Source organism: Schistocerca cancellata, chromosome 11 (genome assembly GCF_023864275.1).
Source record: "Schistocerca cancellata isolate TAMUIC-IGC-003103 chromosome 11, iqSchCanc2.1, whole genome shotgun sequence".
Taxonomy (NCBI): Eukaryota; Metazoa; Arthropoda; class Insecta; order Orthoptera; family Acrididae; genus Schistocerca; species Schistocerca cancellata.
Window position 1 is genome coordinate 175,200,339 of NC_064636.1, and position 18,348 is coordinate 175,218,686.

At 42.1% G+C, this 18,348-nt stretch overlaps 1 protein-coding gene across 1 annotated transcript in view; it reads left to right on the forward strand.

The window, feature by feature from the left end:
• The window catches only part of LOC126108420 (uncharacterized), a 99,103-nt gene that overhangs the window by 32,143 nt on the left and 48,612 nt on the right, over nt 1-18,348 (forward strand). Inside the window, exons 4-5 of the mRNA XM_049913627.1 lie at nt 12,758-12,885; nt 16,877-17,052. Coding sequence (XP_049769584.1) covers nt 12,758-12,885; nt 16,877-17,052 — 304 coding nt within the window. The remainder of the gene's footprint in view (nt 1-12,757; nt 12,886-16,876; nt 17,053-18,348) is intronic.

Below are 18,348 nucleotides of genomic sequence, written 5' to 3' on the forward strand. Positions count from 1 at the left end.
GAAAGTGTCTATTACAGTTAATAAACACAAATTTTAAGCACAGATATCACTTGATGTCGGGTAAGGAGAGACCACGCAACACAGTTCTACAGTACACCAACTCTACCCTTGATAAGGGCCTCAGTTCCTCACAACTCTCTCGAGGTTTGGCGTTTTCAGCTGAGGTTACTCAGCAGATACCATGGAGGCGCCAAATCACAGGGACATTGAGATGACCACATTCCACTTACTGGTCCCAGACATTTCCTCTGAGACTGGAATCGGATGGCTTAGCGGGCGTGTTGAAATGCCATAGCACACCTCAGTGGTTGTCAAGCTAGGTACGAGTCCAAATGGCCCTGAGAACACAGTTGTTGTCTTGGAAGGTAGTGACAATTATTGAATTATATGCCATAAAATCATCCTAATTTGAAACGTCCCCTTTTGAACAATTTCTGAATTACTGTGCTGATACACCTCTTACATTATTTGCTTTTCAAACAGCTGAGCAAAACTGAACGTACTCAAACATTCACTAAAGTAACACACAACATTTTTAGCGCAACGCAATCTGACTTTCAAAAATCCCTACAAAAGAATGGCCCTGACTAACATTAACCTATACCTTTCACAAATCACTTACGTCACAAAAATCTTCATTACTCGAACTACTGCAATACAGCGAGCACCACTACTGCCAGCTAAATAAAAGATTCATACTACGGAAGGCACTAACTACTGATAGGCACAGTTAGCAAAAGAAAGATTTTAATAGAGAACAAATAATGTATTTACCTTAATATTGTTCAAAAGTCACATTATATATATCAGTCCATGACATCCAGTCTTACAAATGTCCAAACCCCGCCATCTCTCTCCCCACATCCACCACTGCTGGCGGCTCACCTCCAACTGCGCAACGCTACGTGCTCTTAACATCCAACTGCCCGACACTACAATGGCAAACACCAATGCAAACCAGCCACAGACTGCACACAGCACAGCCAGCGACTCTCATACAGAGCGCTACGTGGTGTTACCAATACAAAAACCTAAACAGCCTACTTACATAGCCCCCATGCTCCCCACAAAAAATTTTACAAATTGTTTTGGGCACTGGTCAATACAGATTTGAAAAAATGTTTCATAATTACAGTAAGAAAGATATCAAATGCACACACTTATTAATACGATGTTGGTCAAAAGCTAAAATTTTCTCACAGTCCATAAAGACAGTCCTGATCATTCATCACAGTAAAACTGCAGTGTTTTTCTCAAAGTCTGAGCAGTAAAAGAAAATGCACACGGAAGTAGTGGATTTCCATGCCGTCTTGAAGAATTAGTGTTGTCCTTCCAATAGAAAGACAGTGCTGACTCTTGACACGCAGACAGGTAATGGGCCACAACAGAGCAAACCCACAGTCATTCGAAGTTTTGAAGAATATTGGTAGGTAGGTCATCATGGAGCAGACCCACTGTACTCCTAGTAGAGATTATGCTATTGGTGGCCCATCAGAGGTGCAGACCCACTGCAGTCCTTGTAGAAATAATGGTACTGGTGAGTCAGCAAAGGTGTAGACCCACTGTAGTCCTTGTAGAAATAATGGCATTGGTGGGTCATCTAAGATGCAGACCCACTGTAGTCCTTGTAGAGATGGCCAGCAGCCATCTGTTGTGACTGTGCAGGTGCACAATCACCATTGAAGAGTCTTGCCGATAATATAGCAAGTCCATAACCCACCACTTGTGCACTCACCAAAAAAATTTTTGAAATGTCCTTAGTACCAGCAATGCTGTTATCCAGTCCCTTGCTAAATTATTAACACATGTGCAAACACTAACAGTCCCTACTTCTCACATATTTTCCATATAGTATGACCAACAGAAACGCGTGCAGTGAAATGGAACTTACAAGTTACTTAATTTGATTAACTGCTGTCAATTACAATTTTATAACATAATAATACAATAACAAAGGTACAAAATACATCATTAAAAACATAATAATACAGATAACATTTCTGGTAATATGGGCTTTACAAAAGAATTGAACTAACATATACATCAGTGTTACAGGAATTATGACATAAGTAAATACATAAAAGATCAGAATAACTTTTGAAACATCAACTTTACACATGAGCATTAAAACAAAACAGAATAAATAATGTCTAAGCATATTTACAAAGTAAATAACATATTATTACAAAAATTCTACAACATAACAACATCAGCTAAACACATAAAGACAGGAAAAACAGAAATACACAATGGTACACAAACCCATAGAGGGATAAGACAAAAGGAAAGGACAGGGTTTGTTTTACTGCAGTATTTTGCATGGAGATCTCCCTTCGTTCATCATTATTCACAAAAAGTCCTACCTAAGCCTGGTTTCTGTATTCTGTTCGCATCCTCTTTCAAAAATAGTTTTTCTCCACTGTACACAACTTTTTTGGCCAAACCATTTTCTTATATATTCTCAATGCATTTCTTCCTATTCATCATAGTTAGTTTCTTATATAGTATATCCCCTCTTAAGCTAACTTAAATCTACTGAGCTCAGATATATATACTAAGGGACGAGGCAATGCAGCAGCACAAAACAATTAACGCAAACAGCAACGAAAAAAATGCAGATTTGCGAAGCAAGCAGCATTACAGAAATTAGCAAAGCAATTGCAATGTTACAACAATATAAGGCAATGTGCAGCAAACAAGAAAAATAAATCAGTAGTAAACTGGCTTAGAAGGGTAACACAAATTAAAATTCAGTAGCACTATACCTGGCAAACAGCAGCAGCAAATGCAATAACTTAGATCTAAACATAACAAAGCTCAAGCAGAAAAAATATTTCAGTAAAAATGGCCATGTTTAATACCTATGTCACATCTTAACACTAGAGTGATGCATCACAATTTATTCTACAAAAGAAATTACCAAGTACTTGAAAACAAAATTCTGTATGCAATTCATGTGAAGGGAAATGTGTTTTTGTGCTCCTTCGTTTTTTTTTAAGTGCATCAAAGTTATTCTTTACTAGGTCTTTAGGCATAAAATATTTATATTAGTACATATAAAAAATTTTATTTTAACCAATGCTGCAGGGCAGCTAGAAACTAGATATTAAACAAAATGAGTAAAATACATAAAGCAAGCCACATGTTAGCAAATGAAAGATTTTAATAGAGAACAAACAATGTATTTACCTCAATAGTGTTCAAAAATCATAATATACATAGCAGTTCATGACATCCAGTCTTACAAATTTCAAAACTCCGCCATCTCTCTCCCCACATCCACCACTGCTGGCGGCTCACCTCCAACTGCGCAACGCTACGCGCTGTTAACATCCAACTGCCCAACACTACAATGGCAGACAACAATGCAAACCAGCCACAGACTGCACACAGCACAGCCAGCGACTCTCATACAGAGCGCTACGTGGTGTTACCAATACAAAAACCTAAACAGCCTACTTACAAATTTCTGAACGGTTTGCATTAGGTCATTCAAACTGCATGGCTGCCGACAGGGCATGACGGGAATTGTATGGTTTAGTTTATCTAAGAATCTCACTTTCATTTGGATGGATCCATCAATAAGCAAAATTGGCGCATTTGAGGGGACTGAGAATCCGTATTTCGCAATCGAGAAGTCTCTTCACCGTCATGAGGTGACTGTGTGGTGTGAAATGTCCGGTCATGGAACCACTGGTACGATATTCCTCGAAGGCGAGGTGACTACAGAACGCTACGTGAAGATTTCGGAACATAATTTCATCTCCATTATCCAGAGTGACCGTGATTTCGCCAAGGTGTGCTGTATGCAAGGCGGAGCTCGACACCAACGAAGCTGGGGAGTGTTTGATGACATGCGAGAGCACTTTGGGGACCGCATCCTGGCTCTGAGGTATCTAGAGGCTACGATTGAGCACCATATTCTCCAGATCTAAACACAAGCAACTCCTTTTTGTGGGTCTATATTAAGGACAAGGTGTACAGCAATAACCACGAAACCACTGCTGAGCTGAAAACAGCCATCATCGACAGCATCGATGATCCGGCGCGTCAGTGGGTCATGCAGAATTTCGCTATTCGTTTGCGCCATCAGTCATGGCAGGCATATCGTACATGTCATAAGCTAAATCCGAATATCATTGTTTATCTACGCCAGGCATGCTTATTACTACAAAAATGGTTCAAATGGCTCTGAGCACTGTGGGACATAACTTCTGAGGTCATCAGTCCCCTATACTTAGAACTACTTATACCTAACCAACCTAAGGACATGACACTTATCAATGCTCGAGGCAGGATTCGAACCTGCGACCGTAGCAGGCGTGCAGTTCCGGACTGAAGCGCCCAAACCCGCTCGACCACAGCGGCTGGCCTGCTGTTGTTCTTTGCATACATAAATGAATTTGGCGGATAGGGTGGGCAGCAATCTGCGGTTGTTTGCTGATGATGGTGTGGTGTACGGTTGTTGTTGTTATGGTCTTCAGTCCAGAGACTGGGTTGATGCAGGTCTCTATCATGTGTAAGTCTCTTCGTCTCTGAGTAACTACTGCAACCTACATCGTTCTTGATCTGCTTGGTGTATTCATCTATTCATCTACATCTACGTGATTACTCCGCTGTTCACTATAAAGTGCCTGGCAGAGGGTTCAATGATCCACATTCAAGCTGTCTCTCTACCGTTCCACTCTCGAATGGTGCACGGGAAAAACAGAGCACTTAAATTTTTTCTGTGCAAGCCCTGATTTCTCTTATTTTATCGTGATGATCATTTCTCCCTCTGTATGTGGGTGCCAACAGAATGTTTTCGCAACCGAGGGAGGAAATTGGTGATTGAAATTTCATGAGATGATCCCGTCGCAACGAAATACGCCTTTGTTTTAATGATTTCCGTTCCAATTCACGTATCATGTCCCTGACACCACCTTCCGTACTTCGCCATAGTACAAAACGAGCCGCCCTTCTTTGAACTTTTTCAATATCGTCCGTCAGTCCCGTCTGATACGGATCCCACACCGCACAAATACTCCACAATACAGCGAACAAGTGTAATGTAAGCAGTCTCTTTGGTAGACCTGTTGCACCTTCTAAGTGTTCTGCCAATCAATCACAGTCCTTGGTTTGCTCTACTCACAACATGTGATCGTTCCGACTTGAATTATTTGTAATTGTAACCCCTAAGTATTTAGTTGAATTTACAGCCTTCAGATTTGTGTGACTTACCACATAATCGAAATTTAGCGGATTTCTTTTATTACTCGTGTGAATAACTTCACACTTTTCTTTATTCAGGGTCAAATGCCACTTTTCGCACCATACTTTCCTAAATCGTTTTCCAGTTCGTTTTGGTCATCTGATGTCTTTACAAGACCGTAAATGACAGCATCATCTGCGAACAATCTAAGACGGCTACTCAGCTTGTCTCCTACGCCGTAAATATAGATAAAGGACAGTAGAGGGCCTGCAACACTTCCTTTCGGATCAACGGATATTACTTCTGTTTCACTCGATGACTTTCCGACTATTACTCCGAACTGTGACCTTTCTGACAGGAAATAACGAACCCAACCGCACAGCTGAGGCGATATTCCATAGGCAGGCAGTTTGGTAAGAAGACGCTTGTGACGAACGGTGTCGAAAGCCTTCTGAAAATCTAAAAATATGGAGTCAATTTGAGATCCCCTGTCGATAGCGCTCATTACTTCATGAGTATAAAAAGCTAGTTGTGTTCCGCAACAACGATATTTTCTGAATACGTGCTGACTATGTGTCAGTAAATCGTTTTCTTCGAGGTACTTCATAATGTTGGAATATAGTATATGTTCGAAAACCGTACGGGGAATCGACGTTAGGGATATGGGCCTGTAATTCAGTGGATTACTCCTATTTCCCTTTTCGGGTATTGGTGTGACTTGAGCAACTTTCCAATCCTTAGGTACGAAACTTTCTGTGAGCGAGAGGTTGTATATAATTGATAAATATGGAGCTATGACATCTGTATACTCTGAAATATTCAGGAATATTTACTTCGTGTTCTTTGGTGAAGGAGTTTCAGAAAACCGTGTTTAATAACTCTGCTTTAGTGGCACTGTCATCAGTGACTTCACCGTTGTTATCGCGCAGTGAAGATATTGATTGCGTCTGGCCACTGGTGTGCTTTATGTATGACCAGGATCTCTTTGGGTTTTCTGCCAGATTCCGAGACAGAGTTTCGTTGTCGAAATTATTAAAAGCATTTCGCATTGAGGCACAGCGCTATATTTCGAACTTCTGCAAAACTTTGCCAATCTTCGGGATTTTGCGTTCTTTTAAGTTCGGAATGCTTTTTTCTTTGCTTCCGCAACAGCGATCTCACCCGCTTTGTGTACCATGGGGGATCAGTACCATCACTTAATAATTTATGTGGTATATATCTCTCAATTGCCATCTATACTATCTCTCTGAAATCATTTCACATCTTTTCTACGCTTACGTGATCAGATCGGAAGGAGTGGAGACTGTCTCTTAAAAAGGCGTTAAGAGCATTTTCATCAGCTTTTTTAAACAGATGTATTTTCCGTTTCTTTTTGATGGTTGTAGGTGTTGCGGTATTCAGCCTAGAAGCAACTGCCTTGTGGTCGCTAATCCCTGTATTCATCATCATACTCCCAATTTGTCCAGGATCAGTTGTTGCTAAGATGTCAAATATGCTATCGCCACCATTTACGCTTCGAGTGGGTTAATGAACTAATTGTTCACAATAATTTTCTTAGAAAGCATTCAGTACAATTTCGGATGACGTTTTATGACTGCCGTCACCATTAAACGTATAATTTTTTCAGCATATCGAGGATAGATTGAAGTCGCCACCGACAATAATTCTATGAGTGGGGTACCTGTTGGAAATGAGACTGAAGATTTCTTAGGTCTCCCTCTACGATTTTTACCCTCCACGCTTACCTCCATCCCGAAATTGGTGAAGCCTTGATGCCTCATAATGTGACCTACCATCTGATCCCTTCTTCTAGTCAAGTTGTGCCACAAATTCCTCTTCTCCCCGATTCTATTCAGTACCTCCACATTAGTTACGTGACCTATCCATCTAATCTTCATCATTCTTCTGTAGCACCAAATTTCGCAAGATTCTACTCTCTTCTTGTCTAAACTATTTATCGTCCAAGTTTCACTTCCATACATGGCTACTCTTCATTCAAATACTTTCATAAAAGCCTTCCTGACGCTTAAATCTATACTCGCTGTTGACAAACTTCTCTTCTGCAGAATCGCTTTCTTTGCCATAGCCAGTCTGTATATTATATCCTCTCTACTTGTGTACGGTAAGGTGTCGAAGTTAGTGGCTATAGAAGGCTACAAGACGACTTAGACGTAATTTCCGGTTGGTGTGATGAATGGCAGCTAGCCGTAAATGTGGAAAAATGTAAGTTAACGGGGATGAGTAGGAAGAACAAACCTGTAATGTTCGATTACAGTATTACCAGTGCGCCGCCTAACACAGTCGATTCTTTTAAATATCTGGGCGTAACACTGAAAAGTGACATGAAATGAAACGAGCATGTGAGAACTGTGGTAGGGAAGGCGAGTAATCGACTTCGGGATAATTTTAGGAAAGACTGGTACACCTGTAAAGGGGAACGCATATTGGACTCACTAGCAGTAAAACTTTGAAACACGTATCTGTTTTGTATGAGCTGCAAATAAATAGTTGCCACTATTGAAGTTCTAACCCTCGTACTTTCACTGTTACCGATGTTAACATACTTAACACGAATCCCATCAAATCACTCTTCATGTATACAGTTTACGTAATTTAGGCAGCTGGTAGGAAAAATTTTCGTTCTTTGCTCTCGTCAGCAATTGTACATCTCAGTGTAAACGATTAATTTGGGTAACAGAATTTGACATGGCACAAGAGGATGGAATACGAAATTTATTTATTTTGATATGGCGTAATGGTATAGGTTCACAGTTATAGAACTCTGTGTGAAAACATAAATTAATTACAAACTACGGCGTTTCAACACCTTATTCAGCATGTAAACGTTACTACAGATATTCTGACTTAGGCTATAACATGTTCGATATGCCTGCCATCATTGGCTATGATATGGGGCAGACGAATAGCGAATTTCTGCATGACCCGCTGAAGTGTTGAAATATTGATGACGTCAGTGATCTCCTGAATGGCTGTTTTCAGCTCATCAGTGGAGTTATTGCTCAACACCTCCGTAATATAGCCCCACAAAATGGAATCGCATGTGTTCAGATGTGGAGAATATGGCGTCCAATCTAGGCCCATGCTAGCGGCCTGTGGGCACCCCAGAGCCAGAATACGGTCCAAAGAATGCTCCTCAAGGACATCAAACACTCTCCTGCTTCTATTGGATCCAGCTCCGTCTTGCATGAACCACATCTTGGCGAAATCAGGGTCACTTTCACGTATCGTTCGGTAATCACAGTGCCATAAAGGAATGCCGCACCTATTATTCCGTGGCTGGACACTGCACACCACACTGTCGCCCATTGAGGGTGAACAGACTTCTCGATCGCGAAATACGGATTCTCAGTCACCCAGACGCGCCAATTTTGCTTATTGACGAACCCACCTAAATGAAAGTTAGCTTCGTCGCTAACCCAAACCATAAAATTCCAATCATGTCCTCCAGACAACCGTACAGTTAGAAAGTCCTGACGTGAAGAGTTCAGAAGGTATAACGATTTTATTTCACATATTTCAATAATTGTCTCCCTGTACACATGGTATCTATACCAAAGATTGAGCAGCTTCGATGGTCATAAAAACAAGACAGTAATAATTATACACGTCATCTTATATGTGTATAAACTGTAACGTAAAGATGCATGGACGTGCCCATGATTCTATCTTGTTTACTTATAAAACAATACAACTCACTGAAAACGCCCTAAGGACTACCCATACAATAACACCAGTATATAACCGCTTCTGTACAAATGTTTACATCCCATGCATATCACTAAGTCAGAATGAAACAGGTAAACTACGCATGTATGTAACTGAGTGGAAATTATTTAAAAATCTGTTATTTCTTAAACTTGTCTAATCGTTAAGCAAGTCGCGTGGGTGATTTTTGAAGCAATTGTATATTTCCATTCCTTCAAGTAGGTTGATACTTTGACTCTTAGGCAATGTTTGAAGAATTTTTATGGCTGAATATACGTTATGTGAAGATACTCCTCTCGCTCCACCTGATGTGCTCTTTGGACGTGCCACTGTATTATGAGCTGTGTAACATCCAGTCCCCCCCCCCCCCCCCCCCATGAACCATGGACCTTGCCGTTGGTGGGGAGGCTTGCGTGCCTCAGCGATACAGATGGCCGTACCGTAGGTACAACCACAACGGAGGGGTATCTGTTGAGAGGCCAGACAAACGTGTGGTTCCTGAAGAGGGGCAGCAGCCTTTTCAGTAGTTGCAGGGGCAACAGTCTGGATGATTGACTGATCTGGCCTTGTAACAATAACCAAAACGGCCTTGCTGTGCTGGTACTGCGAACGGCTGAAAGCAAGGGGAAACTACGGCCGTAATTTTTCCCGAGGGCATGCAGCTTTACTGTATGATTAAATGATGATGGCGTCCTCTTGGGTAAAATATTCCGGAGGTAAAATAGTCCCCCATTCGGATCTCCGGGCGGGGACTACTCAAGAGGATGTCATTATCAGGAGAAAGAAAACTGGCGTTCTACGGATCGGAGCGTGGAATGTCAGATCACTTAATCGGGCAGGTAGGTTAGAAAATTTGAAAAGGGAAATGGATAGGTTAAAGTTAGATATTGTGGGAATTAGTGAAGTTCGGTGGCAAGAGCAACAAGACTCCTGGTCAGGTGACTACAGGGTTATAAACACAAAGTCAAATAGGGGTAATGCAGGAGTAGGTTTACTAATGAATCAGAAAATAGGAACGCGGGTAAGCTACTACAAATAGCTTAGTGAACGCATTATTGTGGCCAAGATAGATACAAAGCCCACACCTACTACAGTAGTACAAGTTTATATGCCAACTAGCTCTGCAGATGACGAAGAAATTGAAGAAATGTATGATGAAATAAAAGAAATTATTCAGACAGTGAAGGGAGACGAAAATTTAATAGTCATGGATGACTGGAATTCGAGTGCAGGAAAAGGGAGAGAAGGAAACGTAGTAGGTGAATATGGATTGGGGCTAAGAAATGAAAGAGGAAGCCGCCTGGTAGAATTTTGCACAGAGCACAACTTAATCATAGCTAACACTTGGTTTAAGAATCATGATAGAAAGTTGTATACATGGAAGAACCCTGGAGATACTAAAAGGTATCAGATAGATTATATAATGGCAAGACAGAGATTTAGGAACCAGGTTTTAAATTGTAAGACATTTCCAGGGGCAGATGTGGATTCTGACCACAATCTATTGGTTATGACCTGTAGATTAAAACTGAAGAAACTGCAAAAAGGTGGGAATTTAAGGAGATGGGACCTGGATAAACTGAAAGAACCAGAGGTTGTACAGAGTTTCAGGGAGAGCATAAGGGAACAATTGACAGGAATGGGGGAAAGAAATACAGTAGAAGAGGAATGGGTAGCTTTGAGGGATGAAGTAGTGAAGGCAGCAGAGGATCAAGTAGGTAAAAAGACGAGGGCTAGTAGAAATTCTTGGGTAACAGAAGAAATATTGAATTTAATAGATGAAAGGAGAAAATATAAAAATGTAGTAAATGAATCAGGCAAAAAGGAATACAAACGTCTCAAAAATGAGATCGACAGGAAGTGCAAAATGGCTAAGCAGGGATGGTTAGAGGACAAATGTAAGGATGTAGAGGCTTATCTCACTAGGGGTAAGATAGACACAGCCTACAGTAAAATTAGAGAGACCTTTGGAGAAAAGAGAACCACTTGTATTAACATCAAGAGCTCAGATGGAAACCCAGTTCTAAGCAAAGAAGGGAAAGCAGAAAGGTGGAAGGAGTATATAGAGGGTCTATACAAGGGCAATGTACTTGAGGACAATATTATGGAAATGGAAGAGGATGTAGATGAAGATGAAATGGGAGATACGATACTGCGTGAAGAGTTTGACAGAGCACTGCAAGACCTGAGTCGAAACAAGGCCCCCGGAGTAGACAACATTCCATTGGAACTACTGACGGCCTCGGGAGAGCCAGTCCTGACAAAAATCTACCATCTTGTGAGCAAGATGTATGAAACAGGTGAAATACCCTCAGACTTCAAGAAGAATATAATAATTCCAATCCCAAAGAAAGCAGGTGTTGACAGATGTGAAAATTACCGAACAATCAGTTTAATAAGCCACAGCTGCAAAATACTAACACGAATTCTTTACAGACGAATGGAAAAACTAGTAGAAGCCGACCTCGGGGAAGATCAGTTTGGATTTCGTAGAAATACTGGAACACGTGAGGCAATACTGACCTTACGACTTATCTTAGAAGAAAGATTAAGGAAAGGCAAACCTACGTTTCTAGCATTTGTAGACTTAGAGAAAGCTTTTGACAATGTTGACTGGAATACTCTCTTTCAAATGCTAAAGGTGGCAGGGGCAAAATACAGAGAGCGAAAGGCTATTTACAATTTGTACAGAAACCAGACGGCAGTTATAAGAGTCGAGGGACATGAAAGGGAAGCAGCGGTTGGGAAGGGGGTAAGACAGGGTTGTAGCCTCTCCCCGATGTTATTCAATCTGTATATTGAGCAAGCAGTAAAGGAAACAAAAGAAAAATTCGGAGTAGGTATTAAAATCCATGGAGAAGAAATAAAAACTTTGAGGTTCGCCGATGACATTGTAATTCTGTCAGAGACAGCAAAGGACTTGGAAGAGCACTTGAACGGAATGGATGGTATCTTGAAGGGAGGATATAAGATGAACATCAACAAAAGCAAAACGAGGATAATGGAATGTAGTCGAATTAAGTCGGGTGATGCTGAGGGAATTAGATTAGGAAATGAGACACTTAAAGTAGTAAAGGAGTTTTGCTATTTGGCGAGCAAAATAACTGATGATGGTCGAAGTAGAGAGGATATAAAATGTAGACTGGCAATGGCAAGGAAAGCGTTTCTGAAGAAGAGAAATTTGTTAACATCGAGTATAGATTTAAGTGTCAGGAAGTCATTTCTGGAAGTATTTGTATGGAGTGTAGCCATGTATGGAAGTGAAACATGGACGGTAAATAGTTTGGACAAGAAGAGAATAGAAGCTTTCGAAATGTGGTGCTACAGAATAATGCTGAAGATTAGATGGGTAGATCACATAACTAATGAGGAAGTACTGAATAGGATTGGGGAGAAGAGAAGTTTGTGGCACAACTTGACCAGAAGAAGGGATCGGTTGGTAGGACATGTTCTGAGGCATCAGGGGATCACCAGTTTAGTATTGGTATTGGAGGGCAGCGTGGAGGGTAAAAATCGTAGGGGGAGACCAAGAGATGAATACACTAAGCAGATTCTGAAGGATGTAGGTTGCAGTAGGTACTGGGAGATGAAGAAGCTTGCACAGGATAGAGTAGCATGGAGAGCTGCATCAAACCAGTCCCAGGACTGAAGACCACAACAACAACAACAACAACATCCAATCAAAGCGTCCATACTATAACTTTTACGATTACTGACACTGTACACTAATCTAGTTTCAAAAAACAAGTCCTGTGAGCTGGTAAAGGCAGGAAGTGAAAAACTGTGCTTCTACAGAAATCTGATCCACTGGCTTGTTAACTGGTCTGTCTTATTGTCCAGAACTCCGGGTCCAGCGGACGGTCTACCCGGAACAGCTCTCCAACTACTCGCGAGACTTCGCACAGCTGTTCTCACTCGGCGTGACGCAGGTCTCGCGACTGTTCATTCCCCTCGGATTCGAAAACATGGTAAGTGGTATTTTTTTCTCTTCATTTAAGCTGTGTTATATGTCACACAACGCCTGATCAGTTCTTCGAGATTGTTTCCTGATTTATCTGGCTCACAATGTAGCTGGCTTTGGCTCTCCGGCACTAATAATAACCTTTCGCAAGAATTCTGACCCCACCTGTACTTCCGTGAACCTTGTGGGGATATTACGCATATAGCCCACGCTCAGAGTAGTTAAGGACAGGGAAGAAAATTGTCTGTAACTCTCTTTTCTCGTATTTTCTCAGAACTTCGTCAACACTTTTGGGAAACTTTATATCAGATACCACTTTACAAGCCTGAGCCTGTTGGGTACATATTTAGTGGAGATTGGTCTAAATCTCCACCATCTGACATTTTATGTCTTCAACATTGGCTATACGGGATGTGTCATTTATAATGAAACGATCTGTCTATTTTCTTTCCCAAAAATCGTTCAGAAGTTTGAATAAAATCTGCTCGGACTGTCAGCCACGACACGTGGCTCTACATGAGGGAGCCTGACGCTGCTGCCAGCCTGAGAACGTTCCAGTCAGACATACTTCCATGGGAGCATGCATTCGTACATTCAAACTTTTGTACTGTAAATACCGAGAAATATCTACAGCTCTTTCATCTTACGTCATCACTAGGCACTTACTTTACATTAACGTTGTTACGGCTTTTTCATGTTTCATGTGACCCGCCACGAATTCCTCTCCTGTACCAACCTCTTCATCTGAGAGTAGCTCTTACATTCTACATCCTCAGTTATTTGTTGCGTATATTACAATCGCTATCTACCCCGCTATCAACCCCTATACTTTTTACTCACCACAGCTGCCTATAGTACTATGGAAGTTGTTCCCTGTTATCTTAACTCATGTTGTATCATCCGGCCCCTTCTTCTTGTTAGTGTTTTCTACATAGTCTTTCGCGAAGTTCCCTCTTTGTGGAAAATATTCCCTCAGTCATAAATCTAATTGTGTGCTGGGCACCCCCGTAACACCTATCCCATGAATTTAATGTTTGCAGCGTCTAATGGATAACCTGATTTTAGACCATAGGTATAGATCCTAAAGTGAAGTACTTATTCAATAACTTAAAGTGACAGGAAGGTGTCTGATTAAAAAACAATGTATTATTTAAACAGAAATTTATTCATTTGAACATAGATCATCACAGTTCATGAAAACGAGAGAGTCAAATAGTTGACAGGTGGTATCTGTATGGAAGCTATAATTAGTGATTATAATGGATCGTAGGATTACTTGACTGCCTGAGAAGATTGTTCCCTGTTAACTCAAAGTGATGGTCTGAATCTCTGTTCCAAAACTCGCAAATACCTAGTGGAAAATATTGACTGAAATCTTGGTGACTGACTGAAACCTGAGACAGGCTATCGTATATCATTCCATAAATTCCTAACAAGAATGCCCTAACTCGTCGGTGTTCCTAATAATGCTCACGTATTTTATTTGCTACGCGCCATGATGAACGCTGCGACAGTGCAAATGGGTCTGAAGGGAAGACGAGGGCACGTTGCTGCAGTTGTAACACTGTGCTCTGCACCTCATCTCAGCTGCAAGACAATGTACTCTGTTCCACGTGACAGCCTCAAGTACTAATTGCTTTGACTGTGTCTTACGTTTTGCCCTCTTTTCCTGCCAAAAAGTGACAATCACCACAGCCCAGTTGCGAGGTTTCTTCCAGTAGTCTATACAGAACCCCACCAAAACGACACATCATGATCAGATGCCAATCACATAGAGCCCTGCTCCTAAATAACGTCAGTTCCCACTCTGTGTTCCTGACATTACACTCTAACACACCAATCGCGCGTTTTCACACCCACTGCACTAGCCTCGCATCAGAGGACTTTTGGAGAAGGACAGCTCATGCGGGTGGCTCATTACTTTGTGTAGTCCGTGTTTTCTAAAGTGGCTGATGGCTGTTTGCAAAGACGGTCCACAAAGTACGAGGAAGCAGCCCCTGCCCACTGCTTGCGGAACCTCTCCACCTACCGGGCAGCCACTAGGTTGGGCGAGGTTGTAAATCTGGAGAATGGTTTGCTTTCCCCCTGGGAAACCCTGGCAGCTCACTTCCGTATCATCAGTACCTGAGCCTCTGGTCTCTACTCTCAGCAAAGTGTCTTTTTCAGTAATCTTCTCTGTCCATCCTATCTCAATTCCAACACCAACACACTGTGACCCCCCCCCCACACACACACACAAAAGCATTCAGAAATCAGTGAGGCCTCCGCCATGTCGAAGAAAGCAAATAGACTACATAGAGCACCTTACTACCAGTCTTCGATAAAACGTTCTTAATCCCCTCACCACCGTTATCATTCCCTAAATTAGAAGACCGATCTCAAATTTAATGGAAAAGCCATCCAAAGTTGCCAGCAGCATTTTATCTTGCCTTCTCTGATTCTGTGGAGAATCTCCTCATTCCTGATTTTATCGGTCCACCTAAGTGTCAACATTCCTGCCTATCGCCCCTCCTCATATCCTTCGATTCTCTTCTGTTCCATTTTCCCGACTGTCCAAATGCACATTCTCATAAATTTCTTCCTCAAATTAAGGCCAATATTTGATACCGGTACTCCTGGCTAAAAATTCCTCCTTTGTCTGTGCTAGCCTCCTTTTTATGTGCTGCTTGCTTTGTCCATCATGGATTTTTTTGCTTTCCATTTAGCAGAATTCCTCAACTCTGTCTGCTTGGTGATCCCCAATTTTGATCTTAATTTTCTCGCTATTCTCATTTCCGCTACTTGTGATTACTTTTGCCTTCCTTCCCTTTTCTCTCAATCTATATTCTGTATGCATAAGATTGTTCATTCTATCCAACAGATCATGAAATTCTTCTTCATCTTCACTGAGGATAGGAATGTCATTAACGAATCTTATCAATGGTACCCTTCATCCTGAATTTTAATCCAACTCTTCAATCTTCCTTTTAGTTTCGTTATTGCCTCTACGTATATCCGCTCTCTCCCCTGCATTTAACTATACCCCTAGCGTAGATACACAAACCACTCTACTCTCTTTATAAAGAACAGAGGTATTTCGAGATATCTTCTCCTATTTAGCCTCTCTGTAATCATAAACGAGAACAGCTGTGATGGAGTCATTTTTCAGCTTCTCAAGCTCATAAGATCCATAAACGGCAACATTCGTTGCAATCTGCAAGATTCGTGACATGTTCAGATAGACGACCTCATGCCTAATGACGAGCAACAAACAGAAATTTTCAGCAGCATTTTATCTTGCCTTCTCTGATTCTGTGAAGAATCTCCTCATTTCTGATTTTATCGGTCCACCTAAATGTCAACATTCTTGCCTATCGCCCCTCCTCATATGCTTCGATTCTCTTCTGTTCCATTTTCCCGACTGTCCAGACGTGAGGTGTGTGACAAAAGGCAAATGCCATAAAGTTTTGAGTGAAACTGAAATTTAATATGTCCTCAAGTAATTCAGATAATTTTTCTGATCTGGACCGGTTGTTACCCACCCAAAAGTTCGGAACACGTATCCTTGCTTCTCATAGCATTCCTAACGAGTAAGATTTCAGACAGAATCTGACGATTCTCTTTCCGAAAATTGTTAAAAAATCTGAATAAAATTTCCTCGGAGTTCCAGCTGTGCCATTTGTCTCTACGAGTAGCAGCCATAGAACATTTCAGTCATACATATTGCCACGTCAGCATGCATTCTTACATTCACACGTTTGTTTAGTTAACTATCAAAGATTATTCGTAGCTCTCTTATCTGATGTCATGGTTTGGGAATTGTGAGTGTTTAATACGCCAGCGCTAGATACCTACTATGCATTAATGTTTTAATGATTATACAAAACTGAATCAACTACACTAATGAGCCGACAATAATTTAACGGTATGTAATAATGATACATATAAGTGAAAGTTAAGACTCTCTGATGCTTTTGAATGCTATGCAACTAATTAGAACTATTTTCTGTGTCTCTCAGGGTAACGACACGACTGAGCAGCGACTCCATGGATGGATTAAGGACATGGAACGTGTGAGAGACATGCTGCACACGAAATTAAGCAGTTGGGTTCACGACATGTACTCCGCCAGCGAACAGCCAGCGCACTACGAAATTGAAGGCGACAAGAACATACGCGGGAACTTAATACTTAGGTATAAACCAGTGTACAATCAAACCTTCATCGAAGTCATTATAATTTGCTATTGTACACTGATCGACCAAAACATTATGACCACTGGCCACTGCAATGCTGGGGGCCTACTGGTGGCGTTGCCGCCACATGACGCAGTAAGACAAGCATGTAATCCGAGCAGAGAGGGATGGGGGAAGATGTACGCTGCAAATAGAGAAATACACTGACATGAGTGACTTTGCCAGAGAGGTATGTTATTATTATGCAGAGCCTGTGAATGAGTGTGTCGAAAACGGCGAAGATGGTCGAATGTTCACGTGCTACTGTTGTAAACATCTACGAAAGAGGTAGGAGGACAGTGAGACTACCATAGGCGCTAAGTGGTTGGACATTCACTACTCTTCACAGAATGTGGGGTTTGAAGGCCTGTCTGCTCTGTAAAGAAGGATAGATGGCGATCTGTAGCAACTCTGGCAAAAGAGCACAATGCGAATGGATGCACATGTGTTTCTTAGCACACTTTTCAGTGCACGTTGTTGAACAAAGGCCTCTGAAGCAGACGACAACATGTTGGCACAACTTTCATGTCCAGGATCGGTGAGCCACTAACCTCGTAGCAGTGGGGACAGCACCACACACTCTGGCACCGCACAGAGGCCGCCAGCGGGCCCGGCCAAACGACGCGCCAGAGAGATTTCCTCGCTGCTCCGCGCCAACCGACCAACTGCCCCAGGCCCGGACCAAGTATACATCGGCCGATGAGGCGACCAACTAGACGACCAACCGAACGACCAACCAACGGTCGTCCCGCTCCAATCTCCCTCCGTCGGACAGTTCATGTGTGTCGCCAGTGGTCGGCGAGCAGTGGCTGTCGGCGCCTCACCGGCGCTCCGTCCCACGACTTCACTGCTGCTGTGTGCCGACTGCACTGCTTGTCCGTCCCTAACAGACTGCCAGACACACAACGACCCACGAATACTGTCGTTCGCTCCAGAGATGGTACGACAGTGCACTTATCGATACGCTCTGCTGCTCCCACTCACGGGCAAGTAAGGCAGGAAGTTAGTGGTTCCAGTAAATGGAATAAGAAAAACGAGGTGGCAGTACCATAATAGAAGGGATAAACGCAAGCCGTACACAGCTCACCAACGACATCATCAGTTATGATTGTAGTAAGCTCGGGAACATCGATATTTGACTATATCTCTGGAAACGTGTCAGCTCATCCGATGCTGTACTGGGTTGCTGGTCGTCTCCAAAAATGACGTCTTCCAAGCGCCCGGCTGCTCGAAACGTGGACCACACCACGGATGCA